This window comes from Zonotrichia leucophrys, chromosome 18 (assembly GCF_028769735.1).
Source record: "Zonotrichia leucophrys gambelii isolate GWCS_2022_RI chromosome 18, RI_Zleu_2.0, whole genome shotgun sequence".
Taxonomy (NCBI): Eukaryota; Metazoa; Chordata; class Aves; order Passeriformes; family Passerellidae; genus Zonotrichia; species Zonotrichia leucophrys.
The window spans coordinates 9,832,855-9,860,653 of NC_088187.1; the positions used below are offsets into that span (position 1 = coordinate 9,832,855).

The following is a 27,799-nucleotide window of genomic DNA, read 5'->3' on the forward strand; positions in this document are numbered from 1 at the left end:
AGGGCACGGTGAGGATCCTGCTGCTGTGTCCATCCCATGGGATGGCACTGCCCCTGGCCTCCAGTGGGTCCCCAGCCTTTGCCAGAGGGTGCTGGGGGACAGGGGAACAGGGCACAGGGGGAAACACCTGGATGCAGGGAGTTCCTGTTTTGTTTAGGTTTTTTGTTTGTTTGTTTGTCTTTTGTTTTGTTTTGGGGCTTTTTTGGTTTTTTTTTGTTGTTGTTGTTTTTTGTGTTGTTTTTTTTTTTTAATTTACTTTTTACCTCTAGCCCTGGCAGGCATATAATCCAAGAGGACATGCTGACCTGCTCAGACAGGGTCAGGGTGATGGAGCTTGCTCCCCATCAGTTCCCTCCCAGGCACCCACCCTCTCTTCCCAATGACCAAAGCAAGGCTCAGCCTGCTGTCCTCCTTCAGCTCTATTTTGGGTCAGAGCACACCTTATTTTGATTCTAATTAATAACTGGCTTTTATAGACAATGATAAAAGAGCTGCCAGTTTTCATTACACTTATCCAGCCGCTGCTGAGTCCTTTCCTCTGTCCCTGGCCCCAGTGGGGGGGGATGAGATGGGCCAAGTTGGCCTGAGCTGGAACTCACAGCAAGAGCAGCTGAACTCACAGCAAGAGCAGCTTTTTGGGTCAAAATTTGGTCCCTCTCTCTCCCAGGAATCAGGCTAGCTGTGCTGACCACATCCCACCGGGCAGAGGGTGAGGATTCTCAGGGCTGACAAGGCAGAGACCTGGTGTCCTCCTGCCATGGATGAGAGAGGTGTCAGGGCCTCCCCAGGGTTTGCTCCTGGTTCTCCCCAGGGACTGAGCTCCTTTCCCAGCCCAGTGCTCCTCACAGCCTCGGGGTCAGGAATTCAAACCCCATGAGCCACCCTGAGCAGGGGCACGGATGAGATATGTCAAAGGATAAAGGCTTTATTTATTAAAATAATAACTCTTTTTTTCTCTGTGAGGCAGAACACCTGCAGGGCTGTGTGTGCTGTGACGTGGGTCAGCGAGTGCTGGGGCTGCAGCTGACCACAGCCACCAGTGATTTCACTGATGAAATGCAGTAACACTGCTGAAATGCATGGAATATTTCCCACTGTGGCTCCAGCAATCAGGGCTGAAGGGGTCTCTGCTCCACAGCCCCGTTGGATGCCACCTCCAGGTCGTGCTCCTCTGCATCCCTGGTGAGGTCTACAAACACCTGCAATGGGAAAGCACCCCATCATTGCCATGGCCTGGCTGTATTTGTGCTGGTCACAGCTTACTTCTTCCTTTCCCAACCTGGAGCTCCTGCACAAGCCTACCTGGTGCAAAGTGTTCAGTGACAAGCTGTACTCCTCAAGCTTGAAATTCCGTTTGGCTGCGGAGGGATGGAGAAAGCATCCTTAAAAACCAAACCCACAGAAACCATTTGAAAGTGATTTCCTTATTTAACTGATTGTTTCCTTTTACCTGCTTCTAGCTGGGAGAAAGACCTGGACAGAGGTAGTGCATCTGCCACTGGAATCTTGTAGGTGAGCATGGAAGAAGTCCTGAAAAAGTGATAAAAAATTAATTCTTCATCTTGTGACGCAGCAGTGCATGTTGCAGATATATTTTAATGAAAAATCCTTTCCTTAGGATTTTTCCTCCTGAGAAGCTGAGAGGCCTCAGGAACAAAATGTAAACACTGATTATCTGCTGCTGTGGAATGCAACAGGTGCATCTGTGATTTGTCCATGTTGGTTTGTTTCTAATTAATGGCCAGTCAAAGTGAGCTGGTTCGGACTCTCTGTCTGAGACAGAAGCTTTGTTATCATTCTTTCTGATTCTATTCTTAGCCAGCCTTCTGATGAGAACCTTTTCTTCTATTCTTTTAGTATAGTTTTAATGTAATATATACCATAAAATAATAAATCGAGCCTTCTGAAACATGGAGTCAGATCCTCATCTCTTCCCTCGTTCTCAGACCCCTGTGAGCACGGTCACAGTGCAGTTTGGGGGGTTTGTAGGATAACTGTGCTCCAGGTGAATCACTGAGCAAGGTCAGCAGGAGGAAGAGATCATCCCAACCCAAATGCAGGCTGTGGGCAGCCCATGGGCACTGACCTTTCCTGCCGAGCTGCCTGGGGGAAGAGGTTGAGGATTTCGGTGTGCAGAGCATCGCCCTGCCCTGCGTCTGTCATCTTGAGTTCTAGGCGGTAACTGGTGCCAAACTTCCTTTTGAGATCCTCAAGGGAACCGATGTACCTGCAGAGGAGGGGAAACACGGCTCAGACCACCACAACCAGAAAATAAATCCATGGCTTGAGGGAGCTGAGGAGTGGCTGTGCATCCTCTTATTCGTCAGCTCTTCATGCCGTGCTACCTCCCACAAAACTGATTGTGACACACGTGGGAGCACCCAAACCAGTATTTGCCATTAGATTAGGAATTGACAAAACCAAACTAACCCCAGCTAACCCCAAAATAATCCCAAAATAACCCCAACCCCCAAACTAACCCAAACACAACCCCAAACCCCAACGAAGTTAAACGAACCCCAACCTTACCCCAAACTAAGCCAAAAGAACCCCAAACAAACCCCAACACCCAGATTAACCCCAAAATAACCCCAACTAACCCCAAACTAACCCCAAACCCAAACTAACCCAAATATAACCCTAACCCCCAATGAAGCCAAACTAACCCTAACTTAACCCCAACCAAACCCCAACATAACCCCACTCTAACCCCAAATGAGCCCCAACCCCAGATTAACCCCAAACTAACCCAGACTAAAACCAAACTAACCCAAACATAAACCCAACCCCCAACCAAGCCAAACTAACCCAAATTAACCCCAAACTAATCCCAAACAAAGCCGAACGACCCCCAGACGAACCCCAACCCCAGATTAACCCCAAACCAACCCAGACTAGCCCCAAACTAACCCCAATCCAACCCAAGGCAGCCCCAAGCCCAGCCCAGGTGCCGTGCCCACCGGAGCCGGCCGCACGCCAGCACGGCCACGCGGTCGCAGATCGCCGCCGCCTCGGGCAGGGACTGCGTGCACAGGATGGCTGCCCGCTCCCTGCTCCGCATGGAGGCCTCCAGCATCCTCCTGCCAACACAGGGACCACAGTCACCTCCTGGCAATGGCCACGGGAAATATCCCGGCTTCTTTATCTGCCTCTGCCAAGGTGGGGATTGAAGCGCTACACACAGTATTTCGTGTTCAGGTTTAGATGTTTGGTATTTCTTATCTGTATTAAAAGTCATCAGTTCTACACCATTCTACTAACAGGATACACAGCAACTAACTATCTCTCTATACAAGGTCTTATGAAGCCAAACTATCCAAGTAAGGAATGACACCTAAATTATTTTCACTTTTAACGCAGTAACTGATCACTTGAAGTCTGCAATGCAGACTTTTCTGTCCAATTACACAAAACCACCCAAACCCATGGAGAAGAAGGAAGAAAAAGGTGAAGAAGAAGGAGAAGAAGGTGAAGAAGAAGGAGTAGCTTCCACCCTAAAACCTCCACCTTGCTCTATATCTATTACTATATTCTAAAACCCCAAACTCTAAGTTTTCCACCCTGTGATATTACAAACTTCTAATCAAACTCTACACCCATAATCTCAGGGTTATCAATCAATTTTGGAAGCTTCTCCACAGCCTCAGGCCAATTGCAATATTTTCTTGTGGGTCTGTGCCCTTCAGCACAGAAAGTTTAAAATTCTCAGCATCCAGGGCTCCAACAATGATCTGTATCTCCCTCCATAGAAACAACTTTTAAAAGTTATTAAAATGCAGAGATCTATTTAAAAGACCTCAGTTTTCTCATTTAAAGATGACCTGGATGCCACTGCTATGTTGTGATTTGTCATGTCAGCATTCCTCCAAATTTTGCACTGATGAAAAGCTGAAGCAAACACCAGCCCTGAATGACTCAAGGGAGAACTTCCTACAAATTCTTCCCTTGCTCTGAAGAAAACAGAAATTTGGGCTTTTGTACCGAATGCATGGGTTCAGCTGGTGCCTACTGAGATTTTTCGGGGTGCATTAATGACCATCATGGGGTCATTTTTTGAGGTGTATTAATGACCATGATGGGTTCATCTTTTGGGGTGTATTAGTGACCACTATGGGGTCATCTTTTGGGGTGTATTAATGACTATTTGGGGGTCATCTTTTGGGGTGTATTAATGATCTTTATGGGATCATCTTTTGGGCTGTATTAGTGACCATGATGGGGTCATTTTTTGGGTGTATTAATGACTATTATGGGGTCATTTTTTGGGTGTATTAATGACCATTTGGGGGTCATTTTTTGGGGTGTATTAATGACCATTTGGGGTCATCTTTTGGGATGTATTAATGACCATGATGGGATCAATTTTTGGGCTGTTTAATTGACCATTGTGTTACAGGGCTTGCTGCCAGCTGGGTGAGGAGCTCAGCAAGCTCTCCCCATCCCCTGGGCATTGGGAAACAGGGAAAAGACAGATCTCCACTGTCACCTCTGCCTGCCCAAGAGTTCCTGCAATGATGGGTGAGCCCATCCTGTTAATCCTGCCCCAGATTCCCATTCCTGCCAGGCCAGGGCTGCTCACCACATGCGGCGCTGCCCTTTGGGGTCCACGCTCACGGAGGGCTCATCCCAAAGCATCACTGCTGGGCCTCCCAGGATGCTCAGAGCAAATGACAGCTGGAATGGCAACAACATCAGGTCAGGGCTCCTTAATTTACCTGCAAAACTGGTGCACCTTAATCCCCATGAATTTTTCAAAGATGAAGCTCTTGATTCCGAAGTACAAAAGGAACAGGGATTTGAAAAAATCCCACTTCAGGTGTTCTCAGTTAATGTTTTAATCTCTCAAAATCAGATTTCCCCAGAACCCCTGAGCCTACCAAAGATGTGAAAGTGAAGTGGTTTTCCATCCCATTTACTGGAAGATGTAGGTGGTGGGGCATGAAGAGGTGATTGTAAATCCAATTTGTGGTCAGCACTTAAAGAATGGCAAAAGGGGGTGAGGAGGAGGGAGGGAATCCTGCCAGGATGGATTCAAAAGGTATTGATGAAAATGAATGATGCCAGGAACCCACTCAGCTGAAGGTTTCCTCTGTACCACGTCCAAGAAAGAGTGAGCAGGGCTTGGGGAAGTAGCAAAGACAAATCCAACACGCACCTTTCTGGCTTCTCCAGCAGATAAACTCCTTGCTGGGGTCTTGAAATGCTTCAGGAGATCCAAGGTCCTTCCTATGCTGTGGGGAATGGAAAGGGAAAAGCCCCAAATTACCATCTTGGTGTGCAGCCTCTGTGTCAGGGGAGCTCAGGAAGCAGACACTAACATATTTTGGTTGATATCCATCACTTTGGGTTACTTGGGGATTCTGCTCCTAACTTGGATGTTAAATTGAGGAATTTTTGCAGAAATTCAGGGCAAGAAGTACAGCTAATGAGAGAAGTGAGTTACTCATGCAACTACCCATGAACTGAGACAAGTTTGATTTTTTTTCTGAATATTCCCAGGTAAACTTGTGTTACAATCTTCATAGGCAAGGGACTGAGAACAGTATAAAACACCAGACCTCATCAGGAGAAGCCACGTCTCTAAGGAGAGGCATTGAAGATGTTGTCTCTTAACCACACGAGCCAGTTTTGTTAACAGAGAAACCCTTCCCCACCCTATAAATCACAGAGTGATTGGGCTGGTGTGGAAATCAGAAAAACAGAAACTTCCTCAGACACTGAAGGATTTAATCTACAGCCTTGGAAGAAGCTTAGATTGATGCAAAAATACAACACACAGATATTAAGCAGAAAAATAATAAATTTGTATTTCTATAGCTGTAGGTGAGAGTATGCCTTAAGTAAGTGAGAAACTGTATTGATAAGATGGTGAAGGGTTTATAATAAGGGTGGGGTTGTATGGAATAAGCTGAGAGCTTAGAAGTTATAACAGAAGCATTTGTGAGCCTGTGAGACAGAAGCCATTAGACAAAAGTATCTGCACTGCAGCAGGATTAGTAACGGTGTTAGATTAGAAAAGCAAAATAAAATTCTATAATATAATAAATAAATGAACAGTGGCAACTGTCCATTGGTTTAGAAAGTTCTAGATTGCTTTGTAATGAACAAACTTGCGACTACTCTTGAGCTATGGCCAAATGCTTGCTCCTGTAAAATCTCACAGCCTCTGAGATTGATGTTTATCTGAGCAATAAATCATTCCTAGCTTGAAAACAGTCCCAACCCTTCATTTCCAGCAGCAACAGACAGGCTGGAAGGCTCCCCACCTCAGGAGGGAGGCAGAACCAACAGATGAGATCATTTGGCTTCCTACCAGCTGATGGCAAGGGCAGCATCTTCCTCCCTCATTCCCCTGATGGCAGTGAAGGCCTCCAGGTGCTGCAGCACGGTCAGGTGTGGCCAGAGCGGGTCCTGCTGTGGGCACCAGCCCAGGGACCCCGGGCATGGGGGGGCTTCATCCTGGCCCCTGAGCAGCACCTGCACAGACACACAGCTCCGGTTGTGGGGTCACACAGTCACAGGGGGCTTATTTGGCTGGAAGGTACCTTAGAGTTCATCCTATCCCACGCCTACCGTGGGCAGGGACATCTCCCACCAGCTCAGGCCCCCAAGCAGCACCTGCACAGACACACAGCTCTGGTTGTGGGGTCACACAATCCCTGTGGTTTGCAGAGATCTCAGAGCTCATCCTATCCCACCCCTACAATGAGCAGGACATTTTCCACCAGCCCAGGGACCCTGGGCATGGGGGGAATTCATCCTGGCCCCTGAGCAGCACCTGCACAGACACACAGCTCTGATTGTGGGGTCACACAATCCCTTTGGTGGGAAGTATCTCAGAGCTCATCCTATCCCACCCCTACAATGAGCAGGACATTTTCCACCAGCCCAGGGCCCCCAGGAATGGGGGAGCTTCATCCTGGCCCCTGAGCAGCACCTGCACAGACACACAGCTCTGCAGTTGTGGGGTCACACAGTCACAGGGGGCTTCTTTGGCTGGGTGGTGTCTCAGAGCTCATCCCACCCCTACCACGGGCAGGGACATCTCCCACCAGCCCAGGGCCATCTTCCATCAGCCCATGGCCCCCACAAATGGGGGGACTTCATCCTGGCTCCTGAGCAGCACCTGTACAGACACACAGCTCTGATTGTGGGGTCACACAATCACAGGGTGCTTTGGCTTGGAGTTATTTCAGAGTTCATCCCACCCCTTCCACCAGCCCAGGTTGCCCCAAGCCCCGTCCAAGTGGCCAAGGCAAGCAGTTGTGTGGTCAGCAGCCACTGGAGTGTCACCCACGACAGGGATCGCTCCTTGTTTATTTGGGGTCCAACCCCATCCAGTCCTTTCTAGTAATTATTTCAGTAGTCCAATCTACAACCCCTCCACCAGCCATGCATTAAGCCCCGTCCAAGTGGCCAAGGCAAGCAGTTGTGTGGTCAGCAGCCACTTGGGAGTGGTCACCCTCCACGACAGGGTGATCCTGCTCCATCTGCTTTTTCACTTTGGGTGATATTACCAACACCAGCCTGTCCTTTCCTAGTAATACTTTTCTATTTCCAACCTTCAGTCCCAAATCTGTAAGAGCAATGGCATTTCTCCTCCCCCAGCACATGCCATTAATCATTCTGCACGCAATTAATGATGGATTGTCACTGGCCCAACGCTGCTCACATTTGTTTTCAGTTTCCTGGTTTTGCAAGGCTGTTTATGGAGAGTGTTATTTTTGGGGTTTTTTAGATGTCAACAATTCTTACAGGGCTCGAGACATTTCACAATGGGTTTCCAATGCCAGCTGAAGATTTCCTGTTGCTCAAACTCTTAAATCTGTAACATTGACTTTGATGAACACTACAATTTATGCTTGGCATAAATCAACACTTTTTTTCTCAGCTCTGTAAATATCCAGGACACATAAATTATACATAAACATCCATACATCTCCTGATAGTAGGAAGATTTTGCTGGCTTGCCTTATCACATTCTTAATTTATAAATGCATCAAGGTCAATTCTGCAGCTGCTCCAGGGAGCCACCTACCTCCCCAGCAGTCACTGCTACACCTCCAGAAATCATGTTCAGAGTTGTGCTTTTCCCAGCTCCGTTGGGTCCTAGCAGACCTAAGACTTCTCCTGGAGCAAATATGCAACAACTGTTAATAATATTTATTGGTAATATGACTGCTCCCCTGTGTTCTAGGTAATATTTAGAAGTACAGTAGCAGAAAGGGTTGTTTTATCCCCATAAATTAAAATTTTGAATGCAGGAGCCCAGAGTGCCAGGTCTCAATGCCCACAAGAAAATTCTAACAAAAATATTGTCTCCAAACAAAACTTTCAATTTAGATTTTAGTATTTATATTATAGGAAGTGCAGAAAAGTACTTGAACCTTTTTTAACACCAAAAGAGAGGTTTTTGACAGCAAGTTTCTTCCCTTTCTTAAAGATGGAAGTGGCTGCCTTGACTTCGTATTCCTTGCGCAAACCGTTGACAACGACCAAGTCCTGTGAAGAGACAGAGAGGGAAATAAAAATTCTCCTCCTATCCCATGAGACAGCTGATCTGTTCTTACCATTAAGCAGGACTTTGAAAAAGAGAAAATTTCTAAATTAAAAAGCCATGAAACAGAGGTTAAAAAATAAAAAACCAAAACAGGAAAATATGCAGGATGGGAATAAAAATTATGGGGCCAGTTAAAGTCCCATAAGTGGTGGGCTGGATGGTGAGATCACATTTTCCCGGGATTTCTGCTGGTCAGAGTGACTCTGAGATATATACAGTCTCTTTTCTATCTGTTCTCATTCTCAAAATTGTTTATTGTTTCTTATTTATGTAATTCTTTTTCTGACTCGCCGAGGTCTGTCTGCCAGGTCGGGTTGAGGCACACTGACCACCCCCAGAGGCAGTGTTGTCTTTTATACTAAAAATGACATGTAATTAATTACAATAACTTCTTAATACTTATCACTTATGTTAGACAGCGAGTTTCTACCTTAAATTAATCTAAAAGTGCCAACATCACTTAAAACATGGAGGCTACAAAGAAGGAAGAAGGAGGACAAGGCACGCTCAAATTCTTCTATATTGGGACTTCGAGCACCCATTCTAAAAACCTCAAAATTCTACTTTTCACCTTGTGATAAACTAACTATCATCCTACTTAAACTTTTGGGGTTTGCAGATCTTCAGATAAGGTTGGTAATTTGCTCCATGGGTCAAAACCAAAGGCACAGGGTCTTGGGCTCTTGTGCCAAGGTCTCCGAGCCCCTATCAGGGTTTCGAGGGCAGCCAGAGGGATGTCCTGGGCTCTGAGTGCACGGGCTAAGGAAGCAGAGGGAGCTGGGAGGATGGAGATGATGGGGAGTGGAAGCAGGGCACGCAGAGGGCCGGGGCTGGGCTCACCTGCTGGCGCTGCAGCGAGGCCAGCGCGGCGCGCACGCGGTCCCGCTCCGCCCGCACCTCGGGGGGCTCCTCTCCGGGGGGCTCCTTGTTCTGCTGGGGCTCCTCCCGGCTCTGCTGGATCCTAGAGGGCGGCAGGGTCACACTGAGCCCCTTTCTGACCCGCAGGTGGGGCAACTGAGGGGCGTTTGACAAACTTTTATTCCACTTGCAGTCTCATGAGAAGGGTGAGACAATACTGATGCTCTAATTCACAACATCGCAATCAGAAGCCAACTATTTCCTAATTACAAAACACTACAAGCATTTCTTAACTTATCAACTTTGACCGCACTGAAAAATAACATAACAGTTGTTTTTCACATGACATGTTTTACCCGTGCTGTCAGGAGGCTGTGCAGCTCCAAGCCCACCCTGCAGCCTGGGGTAATTGTGGCTCACAAAGAACCCCTGGGACCCACCTGAAGATGGGATCAAACCCTGGGACTGCTTCTCCGTATCTCATCTCCAAATAGCGCAGGAGGAAAGCAAAAACCACAGAGTGGATGTATGGCTGAAAAGCAGACACTCATTAGGTTTGGGTGCAGACAAGGTAACAACACACCCCCTTAATTTTAATTATAAAGGGATGCATTAATCTCATTAATTTCAGCTGTTGAAAAGGTCTGCAGGGGCAAGGAGCTAAATGGATGCTTTGCAGATATTCCTCTCTGATATGCAGATTATTTGCAAAAGCCTTGATTTCATACAGCAGCTCTAGCCCAGATAATCCACCTGCACTCCAACAGACATCCCACGGGATGGGAGATCCTCTCATCCTTTTGTAGCAGCAGCATTGGCATGATCAGTTTATTAATAATATCTCTGACTTCTACATGAGCTCCATTTAAGCCCCTGCCCCATTTTTGCAGCATCCAAGCACCACATGAGGCACAAGCCCATGATTGCTTGGAATTTGCCTCCCTTGCCAACATTTTATTGTGACTAATTTAAATTTCAATTTTGACTACAAAATTTTAAAATTTTGACTAAAAATTTAAATTTTGACTACAAAACCCATCCTTTCTTTATGGGGAAGACTTTACAAGCCCAGTGCAAGCCTCCTGCATCAGTGACAGTCATCCCTGCCCAAACAACCATCTCCAAGTCCTTCCTTACTGCAAAGACAAGCATGTAGACGTAATTCCATCTCTCGAAAATGGTGAAATTGTGGTACATGAGGAAATTCTGGAAGAAAAGGAGATCAGTCAATTAGAAAACTCCTCAGCACAGCGTGTCTCAGGGCAGGGTCAGAGCAAGAGGGGCAGGTAGGGATGTTCAGCTTTTCTTCAGGATGGAATAAGGAGCTTTGATCTGCATTTTTTAATTTGGTTCTCACTGCCTCAATGGGTTGTGGCTCTCCTGGCTACAGAAATTCAGAGGATTGAAATCAGCCAGGTTAAGCCGACCTTTTCCATCACTGCTTCTCTCTTCCCAGGTCTTTGGCCTTCTCCCAGCTCATTTCCTCTTTCCTGGTTCTCCCATTCCAACACTTTCCCCTCCCATCCCACCCTGCTGCCAAAATACAGCCACTGTAACAGCTCTTAGTGACTAAACAAACCAAAAATACCCCAATCAAACAAAGGATTAATGGGTCAAATCTTGGCCTCTTCTCTCACTCAACAGCCTGGAACTTCTCCTGTTTCCTTTTCCCTCTTTCTCTCCTTTTGACTGGGAATTTGGGAAGTCCCTCTTGCTTTGCCAGTTTTTGCACCATTAGGGTAATTATTGAATTTAGTAGGATGTGTTTTGCTTACTAGTCCACAGAACATGATCCAGCCCACAGGTGGAAACATAGGAATCAGCATGCAGATGTAGAAAAGCGCTTCATGATGGTCACTGTGCATAAAAGTAACATAATTCACCTGGAATAAAACAGAAAAACTATTTACAACATTAATGTATTGTTGCTAAAACCCGGGATATTTGTCAGTGATTCAGGTTATTCTGATGAATATTGATATAAACTGAAATTGGTTTATGTAAATTTGAAATAAAGCCCCAAGTGCAAGGTGTGTAAATCAAACATTTCAGAGTGAAGGTTCTCCTCACTTACCAGAATGAAGGTTAAGGACCAAATGTAACGATTACTTCGCCCCGTGTGAAATTTGAAGGCCATTAAATAAACGAAGAGGACAAGAGATATTCCATAACCAAAGATGCAAACAAGCTGCAGAGAGAGAGACATCAGTGACCAGGAGGTGCCTGGGAATATATATGAAAACCTGCCCAGAGAAACCCATTGCAAATGAACTCTCTAAAGCCCAATCCTGCAGTGAAATGAGGGCAGGGAGCTGTTCCCATTCACCCACTCGGCCCAGAGCTCACCAGGGTCAGCACAGCACGGATCTCCAAGGGGCAGATGCGGGTGAAGAGCACCAGCAGCCCGAACATGAGGCACATGAGGCTCCAGAAGAAGGGGATGTCCACCAGAGCCTGCCCACACCAGTAGGCTGAGGGGAAGAGCCCCGCCAGCCGCAGCTGGGAGCGAGCCTGGAGCTGCAAAAGTGACAAAAGTGAGAAAAGGGAGAGTCTAAAACATCAACCCTGCTCCTTCTCTATTCCCTTGCTCCTCCCTTTCTCTCCTTTCCAGTACTTCCAATTCTTAGTTCAGCCATTGTTTAAAACCACATCATTCCTAAAAGGAAAAAATTTTAAATCATTCAGATCTCAAAAGCTTTATTGACATCCAAATTATTGTGGGCCCCAGCTGGTTCCCTGGGGTGCAGAGAAGTGCACTTTGGTACTGATCTGCCTGATTTTCTTCTAACATCCTACCTAGAAACCACAGAATCACAGAATGGTTTGGGTTGGAAGGGACCTTAAAGATCATCCCTGCCATGGCAGGGACATCCCCACTGTCCCAGGCTGCTCCAAGCCCTCTCCAACCCAGCCTTGGACATTCCAGGGATCCAGGGGCAGCCACAGCTGCTCTGGGCATCTGTGCCAGAGCCTCCCCACTGGTGCTCTCCAGATATTTTGCATTGTATTCAATCCTCATGCTCTTTACCTTGTAATCCTCCACGCTGCTCATGGCAAAGAGAGGAGGCAAACCAGCAGCCAAAACCAGCAGGTAGGTGAACAAGCCAAAGAAAATGTAGTGCTTCAGCTCTGGGTTTTCTCCCTGCAGAAATGCAAGATATTAGGAAGGCTGAAGCTTAATAATGGAGCTCTGTGCATTGTGTTTTAAGGCTTACGAGCAGGTATTGTATTAGAAATAAGCAAGCATTGTTTTAACCAAAGGTACGTGTCCTTATAGTGATTGGATAGAACTACTGTCAATGTGCTTTTGCTTTGTGTGATTGGTCAAAAAGCTTATAAAGTGAGTTGTAACATTAAATTCTTGGTCTGCTGCCTGAGATGTGAGCTGGTGGCATCTTCCCATTGTCATAACCAAGTAATGACACCAATGCTGGAAGATAAAACAGCTCAAGGCACGATCCCAGCAGTCTCGTCTCATTTGTGATTTGTAAATAGCCCCCAACCAGCGTCATTAAATGTGGGATCTCAGGACCTCAGTCCTGAGGACAGGAGGACTTCACCGGGGTGAATGGTGAAGGGATTGGTTAATTAGAAGGTGAGACACAGGGTTTAGGATTTATGTACAGGGGGGTTTAGAGAAGTAAGATGGAGGAATTGGGGCGTGTCCTGTCCTTCTTCTTCTTCTTCTTCTCCTCCATCTTCTTTGGTGATGGTGGCACTTTTGGATTGGTTATTACTGAAAGTGCACCGGGTAATAAAAATAAATGGTATTGGGGAAAAATGATAAATATTGTACACGTAACAATGGGTATAAAGATAGGTGGCTGCCCTCCGGGCAGCACAGTGTGCTCATGGCTGGCTGCTGAGCAGAGCTCTGTCGGGCTGAAAGAAAATCTTTTAGATAAACAATTAATAAACATAAAAACCGAAAGAAGAACTGAAGCCTCTTCTCGTCCTTCGATACGCGGGCTGCCCCAAGGCCACTCCGGGCCTTTCCAGGCCCTTCAAACAGCCGAAAACCGGACAATTAAACACCGCCAGGCACCAGCAGCAGTGGCACCACTGCCCTCAGCCCTTGGGGGCTGCTCCCCCAGCCCCCAGGCTGTGCAGCCCCCATCCCTCCAGGCGGTGCTGGCCCCGCGGGGACGGGGACCCTGACCGTGTAGAAGAGCTGGCTCCAGACGCGGAGGCGCGCGGTGGAGTTGAAGAGCCGCAGGAAGGAGTTGCTGAGGATGTTCACCAGCACAGGGAAGCAGTTGATGGGCTCTGGGCTGCACATCACCGTGAACTGGCGGCTCTGAAGGTGTCAAAATAAAAAAAGGCCTTCATGTCCCTGAGAGGTGTGAGCAGCACTACTGAAACTCCTTATTATGCCAAAATAATATTCTCCCTTTTCTGGTACTTGTATTTGTGAGGTTACCAGAAAAAGGCAGGAATGATGCATCTGATGCATGTTCTTAGAAGGCATATATATTATATTATATTATATTATATTATATTATATTATATTATATTATATTATATTATATTATATTATATTATATTATATTATATTATATTATATTATATTATATTATATTATATTATATTATATTATATTATATTATATTATATTATATTATATCGCATCGCACCATACCATACCATACCATACCATACCATACCATACCATGTCATGTCATAGAATACAGAAAGGATAATTACAGAAGGCTAAAAAGATAATAATGAAAACTCATGACTCTTTCCAGAGTCCCAACACAGCTTGGGCCTGATTGGCCAAAGAGTGAAAACAACTCACACCAGAATCCAACAAAAAAAATCACCTGTGGGTAAACAATCTCCAAACCCATTCCAAACCAGCACAACACAGGAGAAGCAAATGAGATAAGAATTGTTTTCCTTTTTCTCTGAGGCTTCTTATCTTCCCAGGAGAAAAATCCTGGGCAAGGGGATTTTTCCAGAAAACATGACAGCCACAGGTGGGTTTATTTCTCTCATTTAAATACTTCTCAGGAAATCCTGTTGATGTGCAGGATGAAAGAAGGGAAAAAAAATATCCCTCACCTTGCCTTCCAGGGATATTTTTATAGCTCCATTGTAATTTGGAAGGCTTGTGATGTTTTTCTCCAAGGCTATTTCTGGGGTTATGTTTTGAATCTTCAAAGCAGCAATGAAATCCTCGATTTCTGATCCTGAAATCAAGTCAAGGACAGAAATTAGAGTCATTAGAGGGATTTTTTTTCATTAAATAAAAACAGTTTCTTATAAACAAGTTCCTGCTTGCAAAGCAGAGTTATGTTAAAAACCCCAAATATTGAAATTCTAAGCAAACACATATTGTGTGTATCTTTTCTATTTATTTCAACTAGTTAAACAAAATATAGTTTCAAACTTAGTTTATTTATTGCTCTTTGTTAAAGATTTCCTGGTTCATTACTCTTTTACATATTATATATATCATCACTAGAACTGCATTTGCTTTTGCTCAAAATAAAACACCTCTCAATGCACATTCCTTTATATATCTCTGGCATTTGTAAGGTTGCTCTGTCAATTATAATAAAATTCACATTGATGCAGAAAGTGAGTCAGCCTCACATGTTGTTCCTCACCTGTGTCATTGAAGATGAGGAGGTTTGTAGACCTATTTTGAATTTTCTCTTTTGTGGGAAGAAAATACTGGCTAGATGAGATTTCCCAGCTGCTGGCGGTGTGCCACAGATGAAACATCATTAAAACCATCAGTGGTGGAAGGACAAATATTCCAAATAACAGCAATCTAGATGGAAAAACAGACCATAAGAGAGGCCAGGGGAAATCCACTAAGAAGTAATTGTGTGATTTATGGGGAAATTTAAAACTTAAGCAAGCCAGAGTTCTCCTGCTAAGTCCAGACTGCCCCTGTTTTTGCAGCTTTGAAACATTTCCCACCTAATTCTCTGCTTCCAAACATCTCCAGCAGCATTGAAACCCCTCCTGAGCTGCTCCAGGACAGGTGGGAGCTTTGGTACTTACATGCCCCTGAGGAATTTTCCATCGTGCTTGAGCCTGAGCAGGTGAATCCTCAGCACAGCACACACCTGCTGCCTCCAGAGCATCATCCCACTCATGGCCAGGAGCCCCTGCTTGGAGAGCCACGGGAGGTTCTGCTCCCTCTCCTCGAGGTCTCCTTCCCCTGTGTGTTCACCATGAAACGCCATTACCCACAAAGAGCCTTCCAAGGACACCTTTTAGTCCCCAAAAATCATCAAGGATCTTCTGCTCTGAACAAAGGGACGCTTTGAATTGCTTAAATTTCTTTTTTTTTTTTTTAGAGAGACAAGAGTTAGAAGCGCAGAGAAAAAGGGCCATAATTCATCCAGAATAGAATTTATATTGGTGAATTCAGACTGGCTGGTGTGGGAACACATCCCAGATCTTCACTGGCCTTGGGAAGGGCCTTCTGCAAACTTTATCCCTTCCCACCTCCTGGTCTGGGCTGTACAACCCTTCAAAGGTAAATAAATATCTTTCCAACATGAGCCTTAATTCTCATGCTTGAAACCCTTTGGGAAGCAAAGACTGAATAATTTGCGCATCTCCAAGATGATGTTCCCCACTGAAGGCAAGTGGGACACAACTAAGCCACTCCAGGCCTATCAATATTCCCATTTAGCAGAAATTGATTAAATATTCAATTAAAACACACATTTGGATGGAACTTTAGGGATGCCATGCTTGCAGAAGGGAGTGAAGGCTTTACCTTCAGGGTCGACGGCTTCCTCACCCTGCAGCTTCAGGAAAACATCTTCCAGGGTTGTCCTGGTCACCTCATAATTCACCACCCCCTGCAGGAGGCTGCTCTCCAGGTGGCTGAACAGATCTGCATGGGGGAAACAACCAGACTCAGCCAATGTTAATTAACAAACTCAGCCAATTAACACTGGGCGTTCCAGCGTTCATGTCGTTAATCGCCACGACTACAAGTCATCACTAATTTATTGTGTTCTTTAGAGATAACTAGTGGAGAATTCAGTGGTTTTGGTTCTCATGGACCATGAAAACAGAAGAGGGTCAGTGGATTTTAGTTTGTAGATTAGTTGGCAGATTTTCTTTTTTTCACCTTCATTATTAATATTAGCATGTGCATTAAAGGCTCTCCATAAAACGGATATTTATGCATCTTCCTAATACCACACATTATGGACCAAGGAATACAATTATTCCCTTCACAATAACTTTGATTTCTGCTTTTCCCACCAGTGGGTTTTCCTTTACAACCCTGGCATAGGGACAGGTTTCTCACCTGGGAAGCTGTCAGTGTTTTCCAGAGGCAGCCTAAAGCACAGCTCATCCCTCTTCTGTCCCTTGAGCACAGCGCCAGGGATGTACTGTCTGACCACGGATGACACAAGCTCTGGGTCACACAGGTCATTTATGTGCATCCTGTTAAAAAAAAACCCCATTGTTATAAAGTTAAATAAGAAATAAAAAATGTGTGTCTCATCTGGTTGGAGTACAGAGCCAGTGGTGATTCTCCCGTAGGGAAACCTCCAAAACTGGGCAGAACTTCAGTGGGAATTTTTACAGCCATCTGCAGTGCCCCTGGTTTTGCCATGCATGCACAAAATGGTTCAGGTTAAGAATTATGATCCTGGACAATGCTGCTAAACCAAGAACTCGGGAATCAAACTCCTAAGAAGAAAAAGAACTTTGCAGCAAAGCCATTGAACATCACTCTGGCACCACAGATCACCTCACTCTGGTCCCCTTTCACTGCAAAGTCATTTTAGCTGCGTGCTCAGAGCTTTCAGGGTTGGGTTCCAAAGAAAAGCAGCTTGTTGTCCAAAACAGGGAAATTCTGGCAGCCTTAAAGCTCTTCTAAAATGAATTGTCAGGATTTCTATTACTGTCCAGATAAACTCTACAAAAACACAGACTCTACAAGAAAATATGAGAATAAGAAGCTTTTCACAAAAAGACTGATGACCAAAACAAAAGGTTTTACCTTAAGTGATAGCCAATTCCCCACTTTCTCTTCAAGTAGAGAGATGAGCCAACACTCTGTAATCTCCCACAGGAGAGGAAGGCTTTTCGATCTAAGGAGGAGGGAATGCAAAGGATTTAGGGGGATTTGCAAGAGTGCAGCAGACTGACCTCACTCTGCTCCTTCTGAACTCAGCAGACATTTTAATAATAAATGGAGTGGAGTAAAGCCAGACCAGCCCTGAAGGTCTTTTTTTTTAAGTATTTTTAAACCAATGCCTTTCTTCTCAACATCATGGTTAATTATTTTAGTGCTGGATTCTTGTGGTTTTTGGAGTATTTCCCACGCAGCACAGGAATAATACGGAAATGGGAATAGCGGCAAGTACAATAAAAATAAAGGAAAATAATGGAAAATAAACCGAGTTTTGCTGACATAGAGACAAAGCCAGATAATGTGGAAGTGCTTTATCCCAGAGAGGAGCACGAGCAAAGACTGCTTTATCCTAGAGATGAGCATGACGAAGCCTTGGAGGGACACATCAGCCCAGTTTTAACCCTTGCCAAGCTCAGCTTGGGTGGTCACTGTCACATAAAACACATCCAGCCGTGCCACAGTGGGGCTGGAAACCCTTGGTGTGCACCCCAAGGTGCCAGCCTGGGCTCACCAGCCTGAGTGTCTGCCTCCTCCATGGACTGGGTGGCCACGAGGGTGACGCGGCCGGCGCGGCGCTCCCGCAGCGCGCTCCAGACGTGGTGCCTGGAGCAGGGATCCAGCCCCGCCGTGGGCTCGTCCAGCAGCAGCACCTGCAAAGCACAGCCTGCTCAGAACCCCCCACAACCCAGCCTGGCCAAGAGGTTTGGTGTGGCAGCAGCTCTCTGGCCACAGGGAGAAACACAACGTTCCCAGGCATTGACCTGGGAGAGGCTGTGAGGAGATCAGAGGAAAGAGGGATGAACAATTCTCATCTGCACTTGCTGCACCTGTGGAATGTGTTATGGAGATTTGTGGAATGTGTTATGGAGATTTGTTCGCCAAAGGGTGGTTTCTTAACTGGCCAATGGTGATGGGGTTTTTAGCAAAGGAACAATTAGGTCAATCTGTATTATAACTGTCTATAAAAGTAATGGGTTTCTTAATAAGAAGAGAAGAATAGAATAGTATAATAAAGTGATAGAATAGTATAATAAAGTGATAGAATAGTATAATAAAGTGATATATACACCACTATTCTATACTATAGAATAGTTTAATAATTCTATACTGTAGAATAGTGTAATAAAGTGATTGATCAGCCTTCTGAGAATCATGGAGTCAATGCTAATTATTACCCCACACTACAAGTTTTACAGTGACTTCTGTGAGCCAGAGAGGAGTTTGATAAGAGGATCCATGTTCACCCCTGAAAGAATTTCCTACCAAGGTCGTTGACACAGAAACCAAGAAAGAAAGAAGGAGAAATAAGAGAAACCTGCAACTGCCTATTCCAATGAGCACTTTGTCTTTCTTTACCAGTAAGTGTAAACTCAGGAGTTTTGCAAGAATGTATAAAAATCATGCATTATAGGACAAAAAAGGTTGGAAGCCTTCTGAAAATAGAGTGTGTTGCTTTGTATTGTGTCCATCTCAACTACAACACCAGCCATGTTCACATGGCTCAGTTCCACGCTTGCATCACTATGTTCCATGATTTTGATAGTCTTGCTCAGAGAAGAGAATGTACCCTCAAGTATGGTTTGTTTTTATTGCTCCTTCTCCTGCTGCAGTATTACCACCCTTCTAATTAAAAATATGGCTCTGATTGAACCAGACTCCCCAGTCCTTCCAGTAAGTGAATAGCAGCCTGGAGTGGCAGGGGAAAACCACAACAGTCTCCGTGCCAAGTGCAAAATGCAAAGCTATGTCCCAAAACAACACATGTTGTGTGTGCATAAACACAACCCGTCCCTACCTGGGGATTTCCTAAAATTGCAATTCCAAGAGACAATTTTCGTTTTTGTCCCCCACTCAGGGCTTCAGCACAAACATCCTGAACGTCAGTGAGGTCCATCATGACGAGAACTTTCTGCACCTTGGGGACACACAAAGACAAGAGTCACATTTCCAAAGCACTGGTTTGAATTCCTAAATGGTTGCAAACATTACAACTTCAAGATTTCAAACTTACTTACTCTTATTAATGGCTTTGCTCGGAGATAAATAAGACAAATCTGAGTGTTAATTCATGACATGAGGACAAGAAATAATTGGAAAACCACTTTGGCACTAAATCAGGTTTGTTCTCATTTCACAGAACAAGATGCAGGTGATCATATTTTATAAATAAAGCAAAAAGTGCCCAAGATGCCATAAAAGAGGAGTCAGTGGCTGAGAAGCACATACCAACCTCTTCATCTACTTCCTTCCACTGAATCCCCTTGATGTGAGCAAAAATTCTCAGGTTTTCCTTTGCTGTTAAGGCTTCAAAATGCAAATTAATCTGGGGGCAAACCCCAACCTTTTCCTGCATTCCTTCCATATTCCAAATTTCAGAGGCATTGTAGTTGTAGATCATTGCAGAACCTGCACAGGGGGGTGAATGAAATATTTGACATTAATTCCAGCACCATGGATGCTTCCCAAGTGTTAAATTAAAAATTCAAGAAACAAAAAAGCAAAATAACCAGATAGCTCAAAGATTTAATACCTTTAAAAATATTCCAGAGCACCAAAACCCTCCCTTACAAATAAAACCATATTTCCCATAGGTGTGCAGCTCATGGAAAGCACCAGATGGAGAAATGACCATGGTGCACACATGAGGGATCCATTATCCCTGGAGCTCGTGCTGAAGGAGAAATCTGCACTGAAAACAACCCAGCAAGAATCACTGAGGGAAAACTTGGAGGTTTTTTGCTTATTTTCCCCTTACACTTGAAAAAAACAACAACTCAGCATCCAGGCCCACCATCTCACCTGCTGAAGGCTTGGAAAATCCACTGAGCACATTTAACAGAGCAGTTTTCCCAGATCCACTGTGACCCAGCAGGGCAGTGATCTGCCCTTCATATACATTTAAGGACAAACCTGGAATAAAAACAGGACAAAAGTGGAATGGAAGTGTGTGAGAAGCGCACTTGGACCTGTAGCTGTTGCCACAGGAGACAGAAGTGACATTTCTTCAGAAACTGAGAGGCAAAACCAGATCCAAAAGCACAGGTTGGTTCTTCAGGAGTTAGGCCTAAGCTTAGTAAGGAATTATGTCTTGACTGAACTGAGGGAATAAATGTAGAATCTTCAATATTTAATAAATTTTTACTTCAGTTTTCTATGAGGTTCATAACATTTTATTTTAGTGTGGCTCAAAAAGAGTCCTCAGGAAGAGAAGAGCCCAGAGCTTTTCCAAGATGTGAGATTTCAAGACATTTTTCAAAGCAGCCAGACTTTTCCCCCTCATTTTCTTTTTCAAAAAATACATTTTCTTTCTGTGTGTTGTTGAGGTTGTGTTTGCTTGGTTTTTTCCACTCAATATACACCTTTGAGGCCATATAAATATTTTTAGTATTTTTCATTTTTGATATTTTCACTTGGACTTCTTGTTAAACAAAGGCATTTAACAAATAGCCAATGACTTTACTATGGCTGTATCAAATATTTGCATTGGCAAGTGCTTGGAGAACACAGGGGCAGCAGATTTGGCCATAAAATCCCAAGTTTGCCCAAAATAGTTTACATTTTGAAAGGGAGGTTTGAGAGGGGATTTCTAGAGTGGTTCATGGCTGCAAAAACACAGCTTTTAAGGAGATTTCTGCTGTTGCAAAAAAATAATAAACAGTGATTTTTTTCCTGGAGGGAACAGGGAGATAACGACCTGGTAGAAATTTGCCAGTAATTTACCCCAGCAGAAATAACCATTGCACAACATAATTTAACAGGCCCAGAGGCAGAATTCAGTACAGCCAGTACATTTGCAAACATTTTGTGTTCTTATCTAGTGAAAAATGAATAAAATAATTACAAAGCCTCTCCTTACCCTTTAAAGCTTCGATGCTCTTGCTGTTCTTCTTGTATATTTTTTTAATATTGTTGAGCCTAAAGGAAAGTAAGCAAGCCATTAATTATTGAATCACAATTTGGGGGCTATTTCCTCTGCCTCAAATTAAACTTTGAAAACTTTTGGGGGGAATATTTCCCAACCTCCTCCTCCAACTGGTCCTGCAGAAGGAATCCCTTGATGGAATTCATTTCTGGTACCTTTAAAGCAGGATTAGCTGTGCTTTTCTAAAAGCTGTTTGAAAGGCTTCAAAGCCAAACTCGAGGAACATTTAGTGAGTGAAGGAGGAGGATATAAATGTGGATATTTAATTAGGAATGATGACCTGGCTGTTATTTTGGCAGGTTCTGGTAACAAGCAGAAAGCAGCACCAGCCATGGACCCACCCAGCCCTGCAAGGATGGACAGGGCAGCATTTCCTGCAGCACACTCTTGTGAAGATGCTGGGGAAGGGGAAGAGACTCACTGCTGAGAGGGAAGTGCAGGGCAGGGAGTTGGAGGATGCCCCACATCCAATAAATGTTCAAATCCAGCTCTGGAGCGGGACAAAAAACACCAACCACCCCCTGCCCTTCACACTTTAGCATTAATCTCATCCACAACGCCAGCTGCCAGCCTCACACCCACCAGTGCAGCGTGGCTGTGCTCTCCAGAGCCAAACAACCCACACAGAGCTGTATTTTTGCTGTCCCTTACCTGATGGCCTCCTTGCCATCGAAGCCCGGCGGCATCGGCTCGGCGTCGCCACCCAGAACGGGGTCGTGGCTGCTGCCAGCCCTCACCCCCACGGCCCCTCTGCTGCCCCTCAGCCAGTAGGAGGGTCTCAGGAAGAAGGCAGGGGGATGTGGGACCCCGTACTTGCCTGAATCAGAGGCAGAGAAGGGGAAATATCAACGCCAAAACCTCCCAAAACCTCCATCTGTCAGCTCCGATAAACGCCCAGCCCAGCCACGGCTCCCCCGGTAGTGCAGAACATGAACTTCCAGCAGAGTGAAAGAATTGATAAACTTTACAATTTACATTGTCCAAATCCATAAATGCAGGTGGGGGTTAATCACATCCATTTACAACCTCTTTGGTTCCAAAAAATCAGGACAATCCCTACAACACCCTTCCAACCCCAGCGGTCAGGGCTGTCGGAGCAGGATCTCACTGCAGGGTTGCAGTTTTCCCTCCTCTCACCACCCCTTTGGTAACTTTCCCTCTACAAATCAGGGAATTATAGAAGAAAAAGCAATGAAGATTGCATTTTTCCCCTCTCACTTTTCACTCACCAGGCAAAACCTTATCAAAGTAGATGGCCAGCAGGAAATACAAGACACTGTCAAAGCTCAGGATGAGGTACAGGTTGTAAAAAGGGTACAGCTCTGGGCTAGATGCTGGCCCATATTTTTCTAGTTTTACCATCTAGGGGAGGAAAAAAAAGCAAAAAAAGCAAAATTCAGATTCCACATTTCCTTGAGACAGAAATACTTTGTGTGAGCTACTGCTGTGTCATCACAGCCATTTTCACTCAAAACCAAGTCACTCGTGACCACGACGCTGTTTCCAAGGAGGGAAAGGGTTTATTCTGACCACAAGCACCAGAAATGCCTCAGTAAGCTGAATTTCAAACCATGCAGAAGTTGCAGAGTGCTGTTTGCAAAGGCAGCACTTCCAGCCCTCAGTTCCTGCAGCCCTTGGTACCCACCAGCCACATCCCACTGCTCATTTCATAGATTTAAATCTGTTGCAGTAAAATTCATGATGCACTTAAGTGCCCAACCATCTTTATGATTTAACACAGATTTTCTAGATTTTTTAAAGATTTTTTTTAGATTTTTTGGAGCCAAGTTTTCTTTTTAAAAGCAGAAGGGATGACTGGGTTGATCTGATGATGCAAATTGTGGATTTTGCTGCTCTCTGGCAGAATTTTGGGGGCTGAGCTCTTGGGATGCACAGGTTTTATTATGGACATACCGTTGCAAGGCCAGCTGTGAAGGCAAAAGGACTGAAGAGGTTTAAAATCCATTCCAAAGCTCGTGGCAGTTTTTCAAACAATGTCAAAAAGCCCAGTGCTCCAAAGAGGATGTGGAGGAGAAATCCCACAAAACTGGAAATGTTTGGCTGCTTTAGCAACGAGCTGAGCAGGAAAGTGAAGTGAATCTGCAGCAGAGAAAAACCAGTAGTTAGCAGGATGCATTTCTGCTGCAATTAAAAATAAAACAACATGAAAAGAGGAGCAAAATTAGAGACCCTGCTGGGTTTCAGTTGTTCCTTCCAGATGCACAAGGCTTTGTTTAGCAGCTCTGAGATTTAGGGCAGGTTTATAAAGTTACAAGGTTTATAAGACAAATCACTCCCAGCCTCATTTTAGCACCTATTTTAATCTGATTTCGAGTCAGAATCTCCCTAAATATAATGGCATAAAAAATATACAAAAAATAACCTATAACCCAGCCTATAAAAAATAACAATAAATCACAGCAGAGTATTTTTGTTACTGTCTCATATAATACCAGCCCTAAAAATCTCTGCAGATATTTTAATTAGGAAAAATAAAAAAAAAAGGTGCATCATATAAGAATACAAAAGCAAACTTACACATGCCATGCCATAAAAGAAATAACAAAAATACAGTTCCAAGAAGCTTCTGTGATTATAAACTTCACTCAGGGTGAGCCAGGTCAGCAGGCTGGCTGTGAGGGAGACATACACAGTGTACAGCAAACTCCAGGATAACCTGCAAGGGAAGGCACAGTTATTTCTGTCCCTGAGGATAACAACACTGCCATCACATAGCCAAAGTGGTTTGAATTCAAATATTTTGTATTTTCACCCATTTCCAGTTTCCAGGCAGGTGCAAATATCAGAGAGGCACAGGAAGGGTCAGGGTGGGAGGGACAGGGAGGGTCAATGTCTCTGCTCAGAAATGGACACCCCAGAGCACAACAAGGCACAGAAATGTGTCCAGGTGGGTCTGGAGGATCTCCAGTGAGGGACACTCCTTTCTGAGCACTGTTCAGTGCTTGGTTACTGCTCAGGGAAAAATTCTTCCACAAATCCATGCCTGGCACCTGCCCAGATCTCTGCAGCTCAAGGGGACACAGGGAATCTGCAGCCAGGACTTCCCATCCCTGTGCTTTTCCAATGATGGGAAATATTCATGCCCAGATGGGTTAGGAAACCTGTTGGGATAGACCCAGCATCCCTCCTCTGCTTCAGGTTTGCTGATAAATGGAATTGGGTATTGAAAGATGAAAGAAACAATGAGGGAGAAAAACCCCTAAAAATTAAAAGGGAGGGTTATGCATTAGAGGGAAATGTTTGGTATCAGGAATTTAGGGCTTGCTCCAGAATTTATTGTTTCTGTGAGTTCCACCCATTTTCTATAGGCAAAAACTCCTCCACGCCCAGAACCCTGCTGCACACACCCCTGCTCCACCAGGAGGGCTCCTCCTCCTTTTTGGGGAGGAGAAAAGCAAAAAAACAACTGCAAAAAACCTGTCTCAGAGCAACAGGCTTGGAAACAGAGGCTCCCCAACAAAAAGAACCCCAGAATGGTTCAGACACCTCAAAAATCCCCTAATTCCATCTCCCACCAGACCAGGCTGCTCCGTACACTTGACAAACGATCCCTGTAATTACACATTGATAACATAATCCCTGTAATTACACATTGATAATCCCTGTAATTACACATTGATAAAACAATCCCTGTAATTACACATTGATTGATTTCTGAGGCTCACCAGAAGGAGACATCCTGCAGGCCCATGGCTCTCATCAATACCTTCAGCCTCTTCTTCTCCTTGAGAACTTTCACTGACAAGAAGTGCATGTATGGGCAGTAGCTCAGCACGGCACAGATGATGAACCAGAGGTAATCCAGTTTGAACAGAGGTTTCATCACAGTTTGCAGGTGAACTCCAGTAATTGACTTCATTTCTCTCCACACAGAGTGCTTGGTTTTCATCTAAAGGAAATCAGAAATTAAATTCATTTCGGTTTTGCAATGAAATAGCCAGCATCAGAACAAACAGGGGGTTACAAGCATTAAAATTATTTGTTTGTCAATAATAGGGTTATGTTTATAAGCAAGTAACTAGTAATAAGTGTATTTTTGTGCTGATTTGCAATAAACACTATTAAAGCCTTGTTCCTTTCTCTGCCTCGAGCCATGAGAATGATCTGTTATTCTTTTTAATTTTTAATTACCCAAATTATTTAAGAAGTTTATGACCACCAAAAATCAGAGCATCACAGGATCCCAGAATGGTTTGGGTTGGAAGGGACCCCAAATATCCCCCTTTTCCACCCCTTCCATGGGCAGGGACCCCTTCCACTATCCCAGGGTGCTCCAAGCCTTGTCCAACCTGGCCTTGGACACTTTTAGGGCTGGAAAAATGAACTGGCTGGGTGGATTTTGTGGTTCTTGGTGTTTTATTCCCCTCTATTTTTGGTTTAATCAGTTTGGGTTTAAAGTTTACACAGAGCTGTGGGAAGAACAGCAAATTCCACCATGAGCACACTTACTTCGATGACTGCTGCATCAATGCTGGACTGCACTGAGAGGAACCCCCCATACCAGTACAGAGGGACTTTGCAGTGCCTTGCTGAAAAATCCCAGCACGTTTCTGTGGGGGAAACAAATTTTTAAAAAATAATTAATCAATATTTATCAATACATTTCTATGTACATCCGTATATAAATACTTGTGGGTGACATGTGAGGTTGAAAATGAGTTTTTATCTAAGTGCGAGGAAATCAAGATTTGGGGTTTACTCAGCCTTTTATCTTTTAATGTGTTAAATCTCTGTCCCAGGGACATTAATGCACACACAATTCTCATTTTCCAGGCATGATTTGATGTGTTGAGGTACAAAAGGGAGAGGGGCAAAAAGGCGCTGGGTGATCTCTGAGCTCCCTTCCACCCCAAACCATTCTGGGATTATCTGCTTCTCTGACTGTGGATGATATTAGTTCTTACAGCTTTTTTCTCTGATGTTTTTTTCCTTTTACAGACACAAACCCTCAAATTTTAACTCATTCTTTCTCGAACCATTTGGCAAACGCAGCCTCCATCCCTCTGAGGTGGCACAGCACAGAAATCCAGCTGAACAGTTTTTAATGCGAAATCAAAGCCTGGGGTTTCATTTATTTTGTTACCTATGTGCTCGAAGCCTTCATTTGGAAACATTGCTTTGCCCATTTGAAATCTGAGTGTGTAGGAGAAGTCATCCTTAAAAACAACACCAATGGTTTCCTCCTCCAAAAGTCCTTTTTCTTCCATTTTTGCCTCATTTTCCACTTCTTCTATGATTATACCTAAATAATTAATATTGAAACATTATAATTAATATTGAAAAAATAATTAATATTGAAAAAAATAAAAATAAATAAATAAAACCAGCACAGCTTGTCACAGACATCTTTTATGGAAAATCCTGTCCTTAGGGTTTTTTCCTCCTGAGAAGCTGAGAGGCCTCAGGAACAAAATGTAAACATTGATTATCTGCTGCTGTGGAATGCAACAGGTGCAGCTGTGATTGTAATTAATGTTTGTAATTAATGGCCAATCACAGTCAGCTGGCTTGGACTCTCTTTCTGAGACACAAACCTTTGTTATCATTCTTTCTTTTGCTATTCTTAGCCAGCCTTCTGATGAAATCCTTTCTTTTATTCCTTTAGTATAGTTTTAATATAATATATAAAATAATATATATAATAAAATAATAATAATAATAATAAATATATAACAATATATAATACATAATAAAACATATATAAATAATATATATTATCTATTTTATATATATTTATATATTATATATAAAATATATGTATAATAAAATATATATAATTAAATAAATATATATAATAACAATAAAATAATAAAATAATAAATAATAATCCTTTCAAGCCTTCTGATGAAATCCTTTCTTCTATTCTTTTAGTATAGTTTTAATGTAATATATATCATAAAATAATAAATCAAGCTTTCTGAAACATGGAATCAGATCCTCGTCTCTTCCCTCTTCCTCAGACCCCTGTGAACACCGTCACACAGCTGTTGTCTGAATATTCAGACAACAATTAAATTGGGCATCACCACCATTTTTTCCCTCAATAATTCACGACCCTGTGAACATCGCTCTTGACCTACCGCTGTGTCTGAATATTCAGACAACAATTAAATTGGGCATCACCACCATTTTTTCCCCCTCAAAATTCACACTGGACTAATGCTCTTGTCCCTCCCTGCCTCGAGGGTGGGTCAGGTCCCTTGAGCCCCTGCAGGAAGGTGGATTTAAGCGTTGTTACCCCTCAGCGCTGAGCTGGAGGCCACTCTGGCCATGATGCCGCGGGTGCTGTTGGTGGCCGGGGTGAACACGAGGGTGA

General features: G+C 44.1%; 1 protein-coding gene across 2 annotated transcripts; it reads right to left on the reverse strand.

Annotated features, from left to right (window-relative positions):
- Positions 1–647: 647 nt before the first annotated feature.
- Positions 648–27,799, reverse strand: LOC135455264 (ATP-binding cassette sub-family A member 9-like). 2 transcript variants are annotated; one of them, XM_064728343.1, is made up of 37 exons: positions 27,722–27,799; positions 26,567–26,725; positions 25,933–26,033; positions 25,149–25,372; positions 24,001–24,139; positions 23,377–23,562; positions 22,692–22,824; positions 22,114–22,279; positions 21,397–21,455; positions 20,340–20,450; positions 19,771–19,946; positions 19,336–19,455; positions 18,052–18,190; positions 17,406–17,496; positions 16,704–16,843; positions 16,161–16,280; positions 15,434–15,593; positions 15,031–15,197; positions 14,483–14,610; positions 13,578–13,715; positions 12,447–12,560; positions 11,765–11,935; positions 11,493–11,606; positions 11,194–11,301; positions 10,556–10,624; positions 9,859–9,950; positions 9,401–9,521; positions 8,388–8,502; positions 8,039–8,130; positions 6,314–6,477; positions 5,156–5,231; positions 4,580–4,674; positions 2,961–3,080; positions 2,087–2,227; positions 1,451–1,530; positions 1,303–1,358; positions 648–1,199 (listed from the first exon to the last, which is right to left on the reverse strand). In XM_064728343.1, exons 1-37 carry the CDS (start codon positions 27,753–27,755, stop codon positions 1,110–1,112), a joined length of 4,509 nt encoding a protein of 1,502 aa, XP_064584413.1. In that variant the 5' UTR covers positions 27,756–27,799; the 3' UTR covers positions 648–1,109. The 2 variants fall into 2 exon arrangements, with proteins under 2 accessions (XP_064584413.1, XP_064584414.1); XM_064728344.1 differs by lacking the exon at positions 11,493–11,606.